At 42.9% G+C, this 19,771-nt stretch overlaps 1 protein-coding gene across 1 annotated transcript in view; it reads right to left on the bottom strand.

Moving 5' to 3' along the window:
• The window catches only part of ror2 (receptor tyrosine kinase-like orphan receptor 2), a 30,249-nt gene extending 21,180 nt beyond the window's left edge, over positions 1–9,069 (bottom strand). Inside the window, exon 1 of the mRNA XM_034547305.1 lies at positions 8,982–9,069. Within this exon, the coding sequence (XP_034403196.1) occupies positions 8,982–9,069 (88 nt within the window). The remainder of the gene's footprint in view (positions 1–8,981) is intronic.
• Positions 9,070–19,771: the final 10,702 nt, after the last annotated feature.

The raw sequence follows: 19,771 nt of genomic DNA on the forward strand, positions 1-19,771 counted from the left end.
GTATGCGAGCATTAAAAACACAACACTCGTCTTTGTTTGATCTTTTCCCACTCGGCTCACTGCTCACATCTGTTCCAGATATAAAAACTTAATGGAAACAATAAAGAGTGATCTTTTCCTGAAAGATCATGTGAGAAGAGCTAAATGTTCTCAATAAACCGGCTGTTTAATTGATTGAGTGATTTACTATCATTTCCATAAAGTTGGGGGATCACCAGAGACAGACTAAGTCTGTTTGTGTTTTGGATCCGGTTCCAGGTTCATAAAATTCTCAGATCCGTTGAGCTCCGAGGCTAAAGAGCCTCTCCCCAGAGCTAAAGTTACTCCTTAGACTTTTGTTATTAGCAATGGGCAGAACATTCTGCTGAGCAGGCTCCTCATTTGAAGTCACCGTTGCTACTCGTCACAAGGTTTGAATTATTCTCGTTTGCTACAAATTATTAATGCAAAATCCAAAGAGATTCGAAAAGAGTGAGGTTTAAATAAGTGGGTTTGAAGCTATATATTAAGATTAATCACATGTAGCCATACACCAACCCTTCTGATAGCATCCTGACACTTCTCCAGGGACTGTGCAACTCTTCTCAGTACTCATCATGACCAGACGGCAATCTGAAAGGTGAAACCAATGAGGAGGTGTCTTAAACCTGCATACTCTCAAATAGTCATCAGGGGGCGATTCTTCTGATTGTATAGAAGTCTATGCTTCATGTGTTAAACCTGCATTCTCTCTACTGACCACCAGGGGGCGACTCCTCTGGTTGTATAGAAGTCTGTGCTTCATGTGTTAAACCTGCATTATTTCTCCTGACCACCAGGGGGCGACTCCTCTGGTTGTATAGAAGTCTATGCTTCATGTGTTAAAGCTGCATTCTCTCTACTGACCACCAGGGGGCGACTCCTCTGGTTGTATAGAAGTCTATGCTTCATGTGTTAAAGCTGCATTCTCTCTACTGACCACCAGGGGGTGACTCCTCTGGTTGTATAGAAGTCTATGCTTCATGTGTTAAAGATGCATTCTCTCTACTGACCACCAGGGGGCGATTCCTCTGGTTGTATAGAAGTCTATGCTGTATGTGTTAAAGCTGCATTCTCTCTACTGACCACAAGGGGGCGACTCCTATGGTTGTATAGAAGTCTATGCTTCATCTGTTAAAGCTGCATTCTCTCTCCTGACCACCAGGGGGCGACTCCTCTGGTTGTATAGAAGTCTATGCTTCATGTGTTAAAGCTGCATTCTCTCTCCTGACTACCAGGGGGCGACTACGCTGGTCGTATAGAAGTCTATGCCTTATGTGTTAAAGCTGCATTCTCTCTACTGACCACCAGGGGGCGACTCCTCTGGTTGTATAGAAGTCTATGCTTCATGTGTTAAAGCTGCATTCTCTCTCCTGACCACCAGGGGGCGACTACGCTGGTCGTATAGAAGTCTATGCCTTATGTGTTAAAGCTGCATTCTCTCTACTGACCACCAGGGGGCGACTCCTCTGGTTGTATAGAAGTCTGTGCTTCATGTGTTAAACCTGCATTATTTCTCCTGACTACCAGGGGGCGACTCCTCTGGTTGTATAGAAGTCTATGCTTCATGTGTTAAAGCTGCATTATTTCTCCTGACCACCAGGGGGCGACTCCTCTGGTTGTATAGAAGTCTATGCTTCATGTGTTAAAGCTGCATTCTCTCTCCTGACCACCAGGGGGCGACTCCTCTGGTTGTATAGAAGTCTATGCTTCATGTGTTAAAGATGCATTCTCTCTACTGACCACCGGGGGTGACTCCTCTGGTTGTATAGAAGTCTATGCTTCATGTGTTAAAGCTGCATTCTCTCTACTGACCACCAGGGGGTGATGCCTCTGGTTGTATAGAAGTCTATGCTTTATGTGTTAAAGCTGCATTCTCTCTACTGACCACCAGGGGTGACTCCTCTAGCTGTATATAAGTCTATATGATGACTCTATTCCCTCAGTAAACATTGTAAACATGTTTATGGTCCCAATCTCTAGTTTCAAGTCTTCTTCAATACAGCATGATGTTCATTTAGTAAATTATGGTCCATTTAGACTCAAATAGACCATAAAGCAAGGGACGCTTTAGGGTGGGCTTACTGTGATTGACAGTTCTCTACCAGGGATGGTTGATTGATGGATAGATTTCAAAATATGACAAAAATATAAAATTGAAATAATAGATGATTTTGATATAAAAATATGGAGATGTTGATTATTTTTATAATTTCTTTGCATATATATATATATAGTTAAATAGGTGAGCAATATAAACTAAATGTGTGATCTAAAAGGGCATCTTTCATATTATCTACATAACTAATGTCTTTGGGGCCCATCATTTAAAATCATCTTCTCAAATCTTTTTCATCTCAAAACGTAGTACTAACAATAGAAAGTACATTTATTAAACGTTTACGTTTTAAATTTCTTGAAATACATCCTGTTATATGTCATGGTTCTGCAGTATTATCTTACATGTAAGCCCTTGTAACTTCAAACTAATGCCAGATTAGTCAACACAGTAATCATTATTAATCCCAGTTACTTTCACAGTCAAGCGTGGAGTGACAGATTTGCCATCTACGCCATCTTTTGTGGGAGCCCCTCAGCCGAAGCGGTTCTGTTTACTATTCACAGTAACATTGAGACAACAGCCCCACCATGAGGCCAAACAGGAAAACACAACCCGCTATCGGAAAAACAATGCTCATCATTGTAGAACATTGTTATGGACAAATAGTTGAGAGCTTAATTTAATGAAATAAATTATTTAAACAAGGCGTTATACAACGTCTGGGTCGCTAAAAACCTATAATAATAAAGGTATGCCTCTAAGGGTTAAAATAATGATTACACCTAACTTTTTTCTGCTGCCACACTCAATATAAATAAGTACCACTATGACGTCTGTTTCCTCAAACAATTTGCTGAGGGTTGTATGAACAAACGGTGACTTAAGGCCACTAGCCTTCAGTCTTGGTACGTCGCTGCTACCATTCCATTGAGCCCACTTATATACCAAGCACCCCACAACACAATACACTATAAGTACACTGTTGACAGTAAACTATAAGAAAAGCAAGAACTGAGCTGAGCTTCCTAAAGCCTGGTTACAGGCGTCACATCACGATAGTGTCTGTGATGGATTACATGTATCCACAGCCTTGGAAAATGAGGGATTGGAGGCAGTAGGATGCTTTTCCATCTCAGGCTGAATACGACCGCTGGCTGCTGCATTCCTCCAGCCTGCTGCCTCCACCATGAAAGGGCCCTTTGAGAGCCGAGAGGCCAGGCCACGACTCCATCTACTGGGGTTTTGACAGAGGGCCCTCTGGCACACCTCAACACTTTCCTTCCCTCTCCTGTTCAAACTGCTTGTGTGTGTGTGTGTGTGTGTGTGTGTGTGTGTGTGTGTGTGTGTGTGTGTGTGTGTGTGTGTGAGCGTATGTGTGTGTGTGTGTGTGTGTGTGTGTGTGTGTGTGTGTGTGTCCTCTTGCCTTAGTCGTCTAACCTTTGTCTCTGTTGCTCCCCATCCTCCACCCCTCTACAACCTTTTCCTTGAGTTTTCTGCGAGTGTTGATTTAACAGCTTGCGGATAGCAGGCTAGATAGAGTTTTACAAATATTTCTTAAAGGAAGGGTTTGAGGCAGACATGATGTTGCTGGCTGAGTTAAACCTCAATGAGTGGAAGCAAATCCCCAAAAGAGAGTCAAAGGAGGAAAACATTGACTGAACCCAACCACGGCTTTTCTTCTCCTCAAGAACGTCAGTGGTTAATGATGTGTTATAGAGCTGCAAGCAGCCATGATGGCTTTGGAGAATGTGGTTAATGACGCACATCCTGCTGATCAGCTGAGTTATTGGTTGATAGTACCAATACATGTTCATGGTGGAGTGGTAACGTGGGTCAACGAGGTGGCACGAAGGCCGTGTACTAGCAAGAATCTGGTAAAACAATACAAATCATGGTTAGGGCTGGGTATCCTCTGAAAAAAGACACGGCCAGTACAAATATCAATAACCTGAAAGTGATACGGATATCGAGTACGTCATCCCTCACCTGTCATGTAAATGGTAGCTGTGTGTGAGTCCCACTAGACAGAGGTTACCGCTGACGATGCACGTGCGTTGTTAGCTGCTAGCTCCGGTCTTCGATGTCTCCATGTGGGAAAGCTGATCACCGGTTTCACCCATTAAAGTAGTAGTGGTCGCAGTTTGCTATACAAATATGTATTTTTTGTTGTTGTTTAGATGTGGCTACAACCTTTTTAATGTATTTAACTGAAGAAGCTTCGATACTACTTGGTGCTGGGTTATTTCAACGGATGCGGTACGGATACCCTGTTCTTATGGTGATACAGGAGTTATATTTCAATATATTGCGATACTGTAAGCAACATTTTTTTTAAATCTTAGCTTAGGAAAACTGTATAAAGAAAAATCTTTGGTAAAAGGTGGGGCATTTAACTTCCAACAGTATGGCACTACTTTTTGTCAATTTTTGCATGTGAACTATGAAAAATCAATAGTGTTTTGGAGAATCGATACAGTATCACAAAACATAAATATGTGATTCTCAAGTATATAAGTATTTTCTGACACCTCGTGGTGACAACATGTACTAAGTTCTGCTAATAGTGGTTGGTCAAGCAGATGTGTCACATCATATCATGAGTTTAAAACAAATGCAACAAAAGTAATCCACATTTTACGACTGCATATGTTAGGAGAATCCAGGACTACCCAACGTTTAAAAGAGAAGAGAAAGAGAAAGAGTGGCGAATGCTTGTTGGTCAACCAGACATGTCCAGGAACCCATTCGTATTAGATGAGGAGGCCATTCAGAAGGAGCAGCAGTCAGTCATTACAAACCAAAAGGTTGACCAGAACATGGGAATACAACGCAGCCAAACAGTGCTGGGATAAAAGTAGGAGCAGGCAGTGGCTATGACACAAAATAGTCCCACAGCAGCCAGTAAAATACAGTGGAAACACAGGGAGTAACATAGTAATAAGTCCTCACAAAGTTATGGATGGGTAGAACATATCGTGTTAAATACCGACAGTGGAAACCATTTGTGTGAATGGAGGCCAACAGTTATAGAAAAGGATGCATTTCACCTTTAGCCACATGGAAGTGGTCAGTTGATGTTTAGTAATACAACGTGGTTGGTACACTAATGCAGCCTCTACAGAACTAACTGTCTTCAATCAGGTTGAACTGCTCTCACTTGGCTTCCTGCTCTAAAAGTATCGCCACAATCAACTGCATTCTATCTGCTGATCTGGCACTTGACCTGATGCCGTTCGGACTCCGTATATATTGCTCTGGTCTCAGTGGGGCACACATTATCTCCCCAGTCTAAGCAAGTCAAATCCTGGTCAACCTCCCTCTCCAGTTCAGAGAGAGGGAACCTGTGTGCCTCCTCTGTCTTGCTCAACCTTGTCAGCCTCTCAGTTTTCTGCCATGGGAGTTATTCGGGGCCTCCTCGGTTACACAGATAAGTGCTGTCTTAGAAAGGAAGAAACACACCACTGTTTTGAAGTTTTATAATAATGCTATTGGTACTAACGGATTCTCCTCCAAGTACTTCTTTTCATACATTATTTGTTTCACAGGTTTGGTTCTACAATACAAAATGTAGATTTACGTCATTTTGGTTCCACATGGCACAAACTGAGTGGTAGGGTGTGCAGTCTGAATGTAAAGTGTTGGAATGTGTCCCTGCTCTTTCCACAGATGACCTAACCCGTCCTGTCCAACACACAGCAGCTTCTCTTGAATGTGAAAGAAGAGACGACGGGGCCCTGAAATTATGACCCCCTCATAAAAAGCTAGGGGTCAGTGTATCTGATGGTGACCTCTGGTGAGAACAATCCAGACTGCCCTGAAGCTACATACCATGCACTCACTCGCTTTGTGGCTCCAACATAAAACGGGTCAAATAAAAGAAATACGTCATAAATTAACTCCTTCTTTGAGGATGAAGTCGTCTTTCGGATACTCCTTTATGATATATAATACACGGACTATTCGTGAATCTCAGAGACATTATCTGCTATTAGGAATATTTTAACTGACTTAATATAAAGTTTTAATAACTTCCTGACCACAAGAAGACAGAAAAACATCAAAACAAGCTGGCATCATCTTTTCGTATGTCGTCAATAAATGAAGCTTGGTCGGTAGTTTCAAACTATGACGCTCTGGATCTCCTTCCAGCTTCACTTTAGGCCGTGTCAGGGATGCCGTGTCAAAATACCACTTCAGGTAAAGACCGGGGGTCACATGACCAATTAATGCAGGCCTAAAGGCTAGTTTCCGATGACAGGCATGCCTCCAAACAACGGCAACACTTGTGGTGTAAAATTATAACGTTATCATGATGTGTTCAAATGCAATCGTGGCGTAATCTCATTGTAGTTTGTGGCGAGAAACTTGAATAATCAATAATAATTTGTATGCAAATGACGGCTACAGATGACTAAAACAAAGTGAAAGGAAAACATTTAGAATATTTGACGGTTGACAATGACTTCGGAGAGATTGAGATTATTTTTGTCAATAATAATCTGGAGCCTTGTGTACCATCTGAATGTATCGTACAATAATTACAACTACATGTATCAGCCAATATGGCTCATTAACGATCGGCAATCACTATTGATGAGCAATTTAACTGCCAATACCTCACTGCTCACATTACTGCAGCACACGCCTCTCTGCTGAGCTGTCCTGCACCATAGCTGAACATTTACCCAAAATCAGACTGAACCCAGATTCTGCAGAACTCAGCTTTCGTTTTGTCTTCATATCCTAGTAACACCAGTAACAGCTGCACCGCCCGGGGCTCAATGTCCTTATGCTAGCACAAACAATACCGTTCTCTCTCTAAAATCTTGTTTTTTGGTTGCGTGTTTGTCCCTCTAGTCAGATTGAAGCGGTCAGTGTTTAAGCTGTAATGCATCAGCGTGTTAACAGCGCTGACCTTCTGTGACCTTGTTAAATATCCACACGAGTCCCCAGCACAACCATTTTAGAGCTGCACTAGTTACCTTGTGGAACGAAATGTATATTTAATGTTCCTCTATGTCGACGTCTGTGTACACAAATAGAGAAATGCTCTGTTGAAGCAAACATTTCATTTGGAAAAGAAGTGATGACTCTTAAACTGTAAATAAGGCCATAACTCCTGCTGCTCTGCATGTCTCTTTTGAACTGTACTCCAACACTTATTTTATAGGGGGCATTTTTAAACACTATTTAAAATGCACTGGGGATTTTTGGATGGTAATATACTACATTTGTTTATCTTCTGGGTCACCCTCACACACATTTTCTTTCATGACCAAAAGACAAAATATTACATTCAACAGGTGAACCCAAAAACGGATTCATGTGGTCTTTCTGTCCTGTAGTGGACCGCATGTGCCGGACTAGAGCCCCTCTATATGGTCTAGGAACCTTTTGAGGAACCACGGGGACCAGGGTCAACATTTTCCAGGAACATTTAACCCCCCCGCCCAAAGAAAACGGCCTTGGTCGGGGGTTGAACTTTCTAAAAGTATTCGAGGGACGACTGTCGATGATGGTGAAACAAACACAGTGAAACACACACAGTTAAACACACACAGTGAAACACACACAGTTAAACACACACAGTGAAACACACACAGTTAAACACACACAGTGAAACACACACAGTGAAACACACACAGTTAAACACACACAGTGAAACACACACAGTGAAACACACACAGTTAAACACACACAGTTAAACACACACAGTTAAACAAACACAGTGAAACACACACAGTGAAACACACACAGTGAAACACACACAGTTAAACAAACACAGTGAAACACACACAGTGAAACACACACAGTGAAACACACACAGAGAAACACACACAGTGAAACACACACAGTGAAACACACACAGTGAAGCACACGCAGTGAAACACACACAGTGAAATAAACACAGTGAAACACACACAGTTAAACACACACAGTGAAATAAACACAGTGAAACACACACAGTTAAACACACACAGTGAAATAAACACAGTTAAACACACACAGTGAAACAAACACAGTGAAACACACACAGAGAAACACACACAGTGAAACACACACAGTTAAACACACACAGAGAAACACACAGTGAAGCACACACAGTGAAACACACACAGTGAAACACACACAGAGAATCACACACAGTTAAACACACACAGAGAAACACACACAGTGAAGCACACAGTAAAACACACACAGAGAAACACACACAGTGAAACACACACAGAGAAACACACACAGTGAAACACACACAGTAAAACACACACAGAGAAACACACACAGTGAAACACACACAGAGAAACACACACAGTGAAACACACACAGTAAAACACACACAGAGAAACACACACAGTGAAACACACACACAGTGAAACACACACAGTGAAACACACACAGTGAAACACACACAGTAAAACACACACAGTGAAACACACACAGTGAAACACACACAGTAAAACACACACAGAGAAACACACACAGTAAAACACACACAGAGAAACACACACAGTGAAACACACACACAGTGAAACACACACAGTGAAACACACACAGTGAAACACACACAGTAAAACACACACAGAGAAACACACACAGTGAAACACACGCACAGTGAAACACACACAGTGAAACACACACAGTGAAACACACACAGTAAAACACACACAGAGAAACACACACAGTGAAACACTTGTGTGAAGCATTTCTCTTTGATTGATAACATGAACAGTGCAGTTGGGTTGTGCTGCCACTTTGTGACTTTAAAGAAAGACACAGAGAAAAAGAGAGGAAGATTGCGCAAGCAAGCAGAGAGAGAGAGGGGGGGAGAGAGAGAGGAAGAGAGAGAGAGTCAGTGAAGCGGTGCTGTGAAGGAAACTTATGGCAGTTAGTTGCTCTTCACCTCCTTCACCTCCCCAGTGGACTACTGTTCGCAGGACTTTGGACCAAAACGTGTTGTTGGTTGTGTTTCTTGTGATTGTCAAAAACATCTTGTGAGAACCTCCTCCCTTCACACCTCTCCAACGTCGGAGGGGCACGCCCACATTCCTTTGAAGCAGACCCACTTCTTACAGTCTGTGTTATTCTCCATGTTGAATGTGAACCAAGAGAAATGCTTCATCTGCCCCCAACGCACCGAGAACCTTCTTCTCCTTCCCAGCTGTCCTGAAGCCACCACACCAAGTTAATAGAGAAGTGGGACGCGGTGAAGTTCCTCTCCAACGCAAACCACGTCCAGATGGGACTACTTTTGTCTCGCGACCTCCATCGCTCCTCTCATCTGGACACAAACACGGGAGTGTGCAGTCTTTCAGACATGACGGCTGCATCGTGGCACTAGATGGTATCGTGTCCTGCCCCCTCTGCTGGCTCCGGTGCTGTTTTCCCACCTCTTGGCGGCGGCTCACACAGGAGTAACTACATCCCCGTGACTGAGTTATAACAACAATAGCTATCTCCTAAAAAAGGGAGGCACTTCCCCTCAAATATTTGGCCATTTGGAGGCTCAAAGACAAGACAATAAATGAGACTGAAGCTTGTGACGGGGGAACGAGTCATTTGCATTTTATTGGCTCTCTGATAAGCCCGTGCATACCAAGCCAGGTCCTCTGGGAAACTAGGCTCAGCCATGAAGAAAGAAAGCTTTTGGATGCATGTAAAACAAAGCTGTAGTGTCAATGGTTTATCTTTGTCCAAAGCCTGCTCTCAGTCATTCTTTCCATTACCCAACAGCCTGAAGGAAGAGCAGGAATGTGGATCCACGGCAGGCAGAATATTACATTCAGAGATTTAGTTGTGAACAAACTGCGAAACTCGGCTCCCATTTTCTTCTGCTTCCTCCTCGGCCCCCGTGTCCGAGCTATGATTAACAGAGCATCTGCTGGAGGAGGAGGGACGGGCTATTAGTTTGACAACCCTGCTGTTAACATACTTCCACGGACCAATGGCAGACTGAGAAGTCCAACCACCTCTTATGTTGTCCTCGTCTGTGTATAATAATGCAATATATACAGGTATATATATAATAATATGCTTAAATTTCAACGGAATAATCAAAGTCACAAAACGTGACCCTTCTCTTTTGTCTACACCCCCTTTGGATTGTTAGTCTCCTCGCTGGCCAATGCATCACATCACACACACATCGAATCACACATCACATCACACACACACACACACATCACATCACATCACACACATCACACACACATCGAATCACACACACATCACATCACACACACCACATCACACACACATCACATCACACACACATCACATCACACACACATCACATCACACATACATCACACACACACATCACACACACATCACATCACACACATCTTCGAATCACACATCACATCACACACACATCAAATCACACACACATTAAATCACACACACATCGAATCACACACAATTCAATTCAATTCAGTTTATTTTGTATAGCCCAAAATCACAAATTACAAATTTGCCTCAGAGGGCTTTACCATCTGTACACATACGACATCCCTGTCCCAGGACCTCACATCGGATCAGGAAAAACTCCCCAAAAATAACCTTTCACACATTGAATCACACACACACATCAAATCACACACACATCCTTGATTCTGTATGCTGTGAGCTTGAGGACAGTGAACAGGGTGTTTCACTTTGTAAAACTCATGATGAATGAATAGAGTAAATCAAATCAACCCTCTGGTGTCCATTGAAACGACTGACGTGTGGAGTCTTCAACTCATTATCTTTCACACACCTGGCTGCACGGCAGCGACAGGGAGATGCACACAACCGTGTCCATGAACAGGAGTTCATGAATTATTCATTCATGTAAAGAGTCAAACTTTAACTAACAGTGGCAAGTGGAATCAGTGAGTTCATCAATGTGAGTGCATGAGTGGAAAAGAGTGTCAGTGCAATGTTGTATGGTGCAGCAACACAAACCCCAACGTGCACGAGAGCCAGCTCCAACGTGCATGCTGACTCACTTGAGTCAGCGTGCATTCATCAGACGTCATACGCATATGATATACCACACACACACACACACACATATGAGCACATGCCAGATTGCTATACATATGCAAAGGTCGTGGGGTCAGGTGAGCCTTCCTTCGATGAAAACTGCATCACAACCAGGCTGAACACTCGACTGGGTTTCTTTGTCTGCCATAAGGACCACGTCGGGGAGATGAAAGGCGTTCACCTGACATCAGCAATTTGCTTAATATGGAATAATCATTTTTCTATTAATTGAGTTAAGAAAGAATGTGAGAAGGATCCAAAATCAAATATAACCTACATAAATACAAAAACAAGCCCCTCTGAAGACTGTTACACAGGTAGAGAAGAATGCAGCATTAAACATGAGAACACATCCTGGGACACTTTAACAGGATAATTATGAACAGACTCAACAACACTGCCTGTGGCTCCAGATATCTCCAAATCCAAAGAGAGAAAAACCTCCACAAACTCTTCCTCTTCTGGGACACACGTTTAAAACATGGGACTTTCCATTTTTCCACAGCAAGATACTCTTGATTAATAACTGTTGTGACAAAACATCGCACACTTACAAACTAAGACACAAAAGGCCTGGCAGCTCCACGAGGGCTTTCGCGGACCTTTGACCTCTGAGTGTGTGTCGAGGGGTTGGAAAAGGGGGCGGGGCTCTCTCTCACTTAGCAGACTATACAATTTATGTAACACGGTTCAAGAGGTGAAGCGGCCGACTTCCTAACCAAACAACTGATAAAACCTCCCGGCACACTGGAGGGACTGTGATTTATGACGTGTGTTTTGTCTGCTGCAGAACTCATATGCCCGGCCTTCATGAAGATTTTTTAATTCTTTTTTTATTTAACCTTTATTTAGCCAGGCGAAACAGATTAAGAACAAATTCTTATTTTCAACTGTGGCCTGAAAAGAGGCGAAAACCTCTTGAGGGAAAGGAGAGGAAAATAAATAAATAAATAAATAAAAGTTTTAAAAAGTGCCACGGAGTGGAGAAAGCAACATGCTAACAGCTTGAGAAACAGCTGCATTCTTCTTTCAGCAAGTCCGTGATCTTGGCTTTAAAGGCCGACTTGGAGACGTAGGAGTGAAGTTGCAAGTATTTCTGTAGTTGATTCCAGGTTGTAGCTGCGGTAACATTAAACGAAGACAAACCAAGTGCAGAGAAACTCTTAGGGACATCCAACAAAATACGGTTAGCAGAGCGAGTGTTGTAAGCAGGGGATGAGATGTGCAGCAGCTGACACAGGTAGGGCGGAGATAAACCAAGGAGAGTTGTATAGATTAACAAGAACCAGTGAATTTGTCGACGCGTACACAAAGATGGCCAGTTTAGTGATGAATATAGAGTGCAGTGGTGTGTTCTGAAGGGAACATTTGTTACAAACCGGATTGCAGGATTGTATAGAACATCGAGCTTTTGTAGCGAACCCTTGCATGCTGATCTGTAGACGATATCCCCATAATCAAACATGGGAAGGATGGTCATTTGTACAAGTGTTTTTTTAGCAGAGGCGGTGAAAGCAGAGCGCATTCTGTAGAGGAACCCAATTTTTGATTTGATTTTGGACAGCAGTTTATCAATGTGGATGGAGAAGGAGAGAGTATTGTCTAGCCAGATTCCTAAATATTTATATTCAGTAACCTGGTCTAGAGGAGCCCCATCAAGGGTAGAAATGCTAGGGGTAATTAAGGGTGCAGGTCCCTTCTTACCAAACCACATGACTTTGGTCTTAGAGGCATTTAATTGTAGATGCAGACTAAAGAAAGCCTGTTGGATTTTATTAAAACTGTGCTGAAGCTTTCGACAGACTACGTCTGGAGAGCGGCCAATAGAGTAGAGGATTGTGTCATCTGCGTACAGATGGATGGATGAATCCACTACAGAACTTGCTATATTATTGATATAGATGGAGAAAAGAGTAGGGCCAAGAATTGATCCCTGAGGGACACCTTTGGTGACGGGGAGAGGCTGCGAGAGAAGTTGCTCTGCTCTCACACATTGCACTCTGTCTGTAAGGTAGTTAGAGAACCAAGACAAGGAGGTCCCTGTGACTCCAATAGGACTAAGCCTGTCAATGAGAACAGAGTGATGTACTGAGTCAAAGGCTTTGGTTAGATCTATAAAAATTGCAGCACAAAACATCTTTGAGTCCAAGGCAGAAATGATGTCATTAAGGACCTTAAGGGTTGCTGTTACACACCCATAGCCAGTTCTGAAGCCTGATTGAGCACTAGACAGAATATTGTGGGCTTCCAGGTAGTCGGTTAACTGACTACCCAAAAGCCTTTCCAACACCTTAGACAGACATGGCAGAATAGAAATGGGCCTATAGCAATTTGGATCAGCCTGATCTCCCCCCTGTCTGACACTATGATGTTATCAACATTCAGTGACAAAGGCAGATGGCAAGATGGTTTGTTTTCCAGGACTTTCACTGTTTTCCAGAAGTGTTTAGGATCAGAGCCACAAAGGAAAAACTGATTTTGAAAATAATCAGCCTTGGCCTTGCGAACCGCTTGCAAAGACTTATTCCTGATCTGCCTAAAAGCCAGAGTATCTGTCTGCGATTTAGTGTGGTGTGCTTTACGCCAGGCAGCATTTTTTCATTGTAAGAGCAGAGTAAGCTCATAATCAAACCAGGGGCTATGTCTACCTTTTATCCTAAACCTTTTAACTGGGGCATGTCTATTGACAACATCCTTGAACAACTCATAAAAAAGATTCAAAGCATTATCAACGGTGGGGATCAGGCTGACTGGACCAGTTCACGTCTGCCAGGTCATGTAAAAAGGCTTGTGGATTTTAAAAACACGTTTGCAACAAATCTGAGCTGGCTGCTTGATAGAGCAGCCCTTTCGGACACAGGCAATAAAACAGTGGTCACTGATATCTGCACAAAACACCCCAGATTGGTACTTATGAGGTGCGTTTGTGAGTATAACATCAATCAGAGTTGCCTTTTCAGTTGTTTCTTTTGTCATATCGGGTGGGAGAGCAAATAATCTGATGTAGATTAAGTGCATCATATTGCTCTAAAACATTGCCAGGTGGATTGAACAGTTTAGATCACCAAGAAGTACAAATTCAGCTCTAGTAAAGGGGGCTATTGCACTGCTCAAGGCCGTTAAGGTGCAGGCCGGAGCTGCAAGGAGGACGATAGCAACCGGCCACTGATAAAGTGAAATTATTTGAAAGCTTAATATTAATGATGAGTAAATCAAATTGCTTTGAAATTGATTTGGCTAAGGCAATTGTGCATTTGAGGTGCTCTTTGGTGTAAATCGCCACACCTCCACCCTTAGATGACCTGTCCTGTCTAAACAAATTATAACCAGGAATGTGTGACTCAGGGTAGGGGGTGGAGTTTCCAAACCAGGTCTCTGTTACTACCAAAACCTCAGGCTTAGAGCTCTCAACCCATACCTTCACATCATTCATTTTAAGTAATAGGCTTCTTGCATTGATGTGCAGGAAACCCAGGCTCTTTCTGGTACAAAAGTCATCAAAGGACAGGTCATTTGAGGCCACATTAGTGAGAGACTAACGTTTTCAGATGCAATAAGGCCAGGGTTAGCATGCACATTACCAGAGATCATAAGTAATATGATTATTAGAGCACTACACATGGAGCCACACTAACTCATAAAGACATCAAATCACTCTTTAAATTCACCCCGTTATCAGACCTATGTTGGAAGTCACGGTTTGCAGCTTTGAGGAGGGACAACAAATTGAGGAATTGATTCCTTTTCTTATTAATGATTATTTAGTCCTGCAACTATTGTGAAGTTCACAAAGAAACTGTAAAAGAATACAAGTATAAAAGCTGTGCAGTACGACAGAGACTTCAGCCAGTGAGAGAACAGACAACAACGTAACTGAGAAGAGTGTGAGAGGTGGGTTTTGACCAAATGTATTGACCCATGATCTAGTAAAAAAAGTGTTTTTTTTAAATAAAAGGAATGTGTGTGGGAGATAGAGCAAGACTTGAAGCTTCGTAACTAAGTTTGACATTTCTTTCCCACAAAATCTCTCTGTTTGAGTTTAATGAGGAAGACTAAAGAGGAAGATCTTAAGTACCAAGCTTTTATTTTTAAGGAGTCCTATAATCTTTTCTGTAACTAAGTAAACAATCTTCTGTTAGCTTAAGTTAGTGGAAAAACAAGTATTTGATTTAAGTTCAACTATTCCTTTAAGTGAATGCACTGGTATGTCCGTATGAGTGTGGCTGCAGCCGGAGCCTTATCATTGCTTTCAGACCCACCTTCCTTGAGTATTCACTGCATTAACTTGCCTTCATAGGGGGCGGAGTCACGTCCACTTTCCTGCACTAATCCGCCCGGGAAGCATAAGCATAATAAAAACGGACAATGTGCCTGACTTCCGATTGTTCTGTCATAAAAACACACTCCAGAGTCTGCTATGGCATCAAAATATGAACCAAAAAGACCACGATGAAGGATATCACCACCCAGATGCAACAGTGCTTGAGCCCCCTCTCCTCACACCTTCCCAACAGCAAGCAAGTTGGCTCAAGATCTACTTTCTATAGCCTGCTGTGCAGCACGCTCACGTTGAATGAATGGGGAGACATTTATTCATCGGTAATTACAGGCCTGATCTTGTAAGCAGACAAATGTGTTTCATTGTATGTATTTGGACCCAATGATGCATACGGAAGATGTAATTCTGCTGCCTGGCGCCCTTCCTGTGAGTTTGATACTGTGATGCTGTACTGTAAATGGACATTTGAGCCTGGTTCCAAACATGAGCCAATCGCATTGGACCTCTGTGTTAAAATGACCTTTACAGCAGAAATAAACATGTCTACATCCTCGTACCAAAAACTGGTTTTGTCTGTATCTTATTTCCTCATTCATTACAACTGCTTTACATTCAAGGTGGATGCAGTACCGGAGCATTCCATCACCCGGCCCGCCTCAGCTCCACCAGCTCCACCTCTTTGCCCATTTTAAGAAGCTGTGTCCATTACTGCCAAGATGGCCGCAGCCCCACTTTGAGCTTCAAAGCGGCGTTTCAGAAAGTCACAGAGACTACGTCCATATTTTTTATGGTTTCCATTTATGTGACAAACAAACCAGGGACAGCACCGTTATGTACAGTACATATTGTGGATGTATGGAGTGTGTACTGTCAAGTTAACAACACATGCTGTACCAGTGTCTACTTCTTGATGGTTTACCCTACACTGGGAAGACCAGTTTCTCACCTCGCCTACACATACAGCCATTCTAGAAAAAAAGCCTTCCTGTCACATTTTATGGTTTATGGAGTTTATGGCACACTTAAAGCTCCTCCCGACCTGTGAGCTGGCCACATCTACATCAAAGCAGACTTGTTCAAAAATCATCATCATCTCCTAAGCACCGCCAGAAAAACTAGATGTCTCAATTCATGCTGTGCCATTGTTAGTTTTCATCTGGAGGTCGTTCCTCCTTCATTCTGTTCACCTCTTCAGCGCCGTCTTGTGCTCTGATGCAAAATGTCCGCCCTGTTTAGCCTCCACGTATAAACACAGACATCACACCACGAAGCATTAGAGGAGCCCAGGCTTCCACAGTCAAACCAGTCATACTGCTTTCCTCCTACTAGTGGGCCTCCTCTTCTGTTTCTGCTTAGTCGATCCAGTAATTAGCTGCATATGTTACCAGCATACCCCGTTGGTTTCTTTTCAAAATGCAATCATGTTGAGACCATCAATGATATGAATGATCTTTGCAGCTGCATCACTGACACTGTTGCATTAAAAAACTAGCTCTGATTATTTTAACTGCTGATTACCAAGTAAACAGCTAGTGTGTACCAAAAGCCAGCAGATGAATGTGTCTTAAACAAACCACTCTTGTTCAACCCTGTCAACGAGTCCGTCCACACAGAGCCCTGTCCATGGGAATGCCTGGCATTGCTCTAATTAAACCCAGGTCCAGGAATATAACGAGTACCAGACCAAAGACGGCAGCCTGCTTCCTGCTAGTCGTTTCTCCCTCCCTGTGTTGTCGCCTCACAAATAAAGGAAACTGTGGAAAAAGCTCTTCGGTGTGTTTGTGGTTTCCAGTTGGTCATTGTGGCTCAATACTGTGGTTATCGCAATGCTTTTTACTTCAGATTTATAATGTTATTTATTTATTTGTCTATGAGAAAATGACCCTACTTCTCACTTGATTTATCAGTAAACATTGTAACGGCCATAATCCAAGATGGCGACAATTTAAACGGGGTGGAAAATATATTGTCTTTCACCATTGACGAATGTAGATATTTTCTTTTAAAATAAAGTCCCATGAGGGACACCAGAAGGGGTGGGACTGTGCCTCTCTATACCCTCGTCCCTCACAGATCGGTTCTCTAACAAACTGGTGACTCTCTCTACCTTCATTTCATGAAAATGTGTCACTCTCTTAGCACTTTTCAGAGGGAAGAAACTTGCGTTTGACACCTGATAATAAACACACTCATATAAACTGGTCCCCCTATGGTAAAAGGTATTTCTGGGCCCAATGCATCACGTAACTTGATATTCGCAGTCTGACAATTGGCTTCAGAGCCTGGTGCTCTTCCTGCATGCTCGGGTAAAAGCATGCATGGCTGTCTGCTACACAGGTGGCAAAGTATGGGAAATTAAAATCCTACACACAGTGGCTTTAACTGTGCGGCCGTTTCTTTTGTAATACAAGCTCTTGTCAAAGTCTTTCTGGGCCAGGGGCATTGCAACCTGCAGCTGTGACTGGTCGCAGTGCTGCTGCTAGAGGCTGAACTGTAATGTTCATCCCACATACCATTGTGTAATATTGGAGTCAAATATTGTCATAAAGTGCTTGGAAGCCAGATGTATTTGCAATGTGTACATGCCTACACCATTTCACACACAGGTAATTATAAAAGAGAAATGTGCACGCCTCACACAGACTCCAGACCAGCATACGCACAGTTATGGTCGTAAAATGTTGTTCATTTTCGTTGTTTGCAAATTTCCCAGATGGTGTTCTTATTTTCCAGGCTACAATGCATTCTGTCAAATGTTATTGATGACCGTTAATTAACTTTTCTTTTCATCTTCTTTTTGTAAAGTCTGTTTTAATGTGAGCGCTATAAATGACTCATTGATAATCTTTCTGACATAATAATGATGATTGAGATAATACTGCATGGGATGAATTAGTGGTATGGCCTCTATACACGGCCACAACCACATGTAATGACAGGAGTTCCGGCGCCATATCAGAAGTATGTGCGGCTTTATAAATCTGACAAAAAGATCTGTACACAGTTTTATTAGTGAATCTACAGAGGGTTTTGTGCATCTGGCCCCAAGTGATCTTGTGTCAGTCATCACTCAATTACATCTGCAAATGTACGAATACCAAAGGTCTGGATCTTTCTGTTGTGGTATACATCAACACAATAGCACCCGGCAGCCTTCCTGCAGCTATTTCACACTCCTTTGAGTGCTCGTCACCAGCCAGCAATCAGCCAACACCGTTGCAGTCGGGAAGACTGGGCAACTAGCACTCGGGTATGAAACCTTGTGATGAGGCAGATGAAACGGTAATATTAAAAGAACTGCAAATTACCTTTGGGGGGGAAAAAGCACCAGATAAAATACTGTAATTAATAACCGCAATCTCAGGCTTCTGTTGGGAGAGGCAGGACACGAGAAACACAGGATGCAGGAGATTATGGATGACTTTGAGCAATAGATGGCTCTCATATGCCCATCTCTGCCCCCACCAACAGCACATAGGGGATCACAACCCAGTGACTCTATCATCTGAGGCTATCATCACGCTACAGATCAGATGGCTTTACGTTTCACAATACACAACGCAAACTGTCTCGTAAATGGAGTCTTGAAGTCGGGGTCACGCACTACAGAATCTTTTGCCATAAGGAATCCCCAATGAGTATGTCTGGTCTCTAACTGTGCTCTGCCACGAGCACACACGCAAGAAGTGACACTGGAGATGATGTCATAGACCGGATTTCTTTGTTCAAGCATTTTGCCGAACTTTCCTTGGAGTCGTGCTTGTTCAATTCAATTCAGTTTATTTTGTATAGCCCAATATCACAAATTACAAATTTGCCTCAGAGGGCTTTACAATCTGTACACATACGACATCCCTGTCCCAGGACCTCACATCGAATCAGGAAAAACTCCCCAAAAATAACCTTTGACAGGGAAAAAAGGGAAGAAACCTTCAGGAGAGCAACAGAGGAGGATCCCTCTCCCCAGATGGACAGAAGCAATAGATGTCATGTGGACAGATGAACAGCATTTACAAAGTCACATAAACACATTACATGAATATGACAATGTATGAATGGAACTCCAATCCATGAAACAGAAGGAGGTAGAGAGGAGGGGGGGCGGGGCGCATCAGCAGTAACGTTCCCTCCCCCAGGTTTCCTCTCGACCCGGGTCTCGCACACTCAATTGCTGTACCTCTCCGGCAGATTGAACAGACCAACAGGTCCAGATGTTTCGGCGCTATGATCCCCGGCTCCGCTAGTCCATGTTGATGTGTCCTTGGGCACTTAACCCCAAATTACTCCATTGTCATGGAGTCTTGTATCTTGTTCATGTGTGTGATGATCTCAATGCAATGTCTATGGGATGGGCCAGTTGAGCCAGAGCAGCTCTTTTATAATGG

The sequence above is a fragment of the Cyclopterus lumpus genome, chromosome 12 (assembly GCF_009769545.1).
Source record: "Cyclopterus lumpus isolate fCycLum1 chromosome 12, fCycLum1.pri, whole genome shotgun sequence".
Classification (NCBI taxonomy): Eukaryota; Metazoa; Chordata; class Actinopteri; order Perciformes; family Cyclopteridae; genus Cyclopterus; species Cyclopterus lumpus.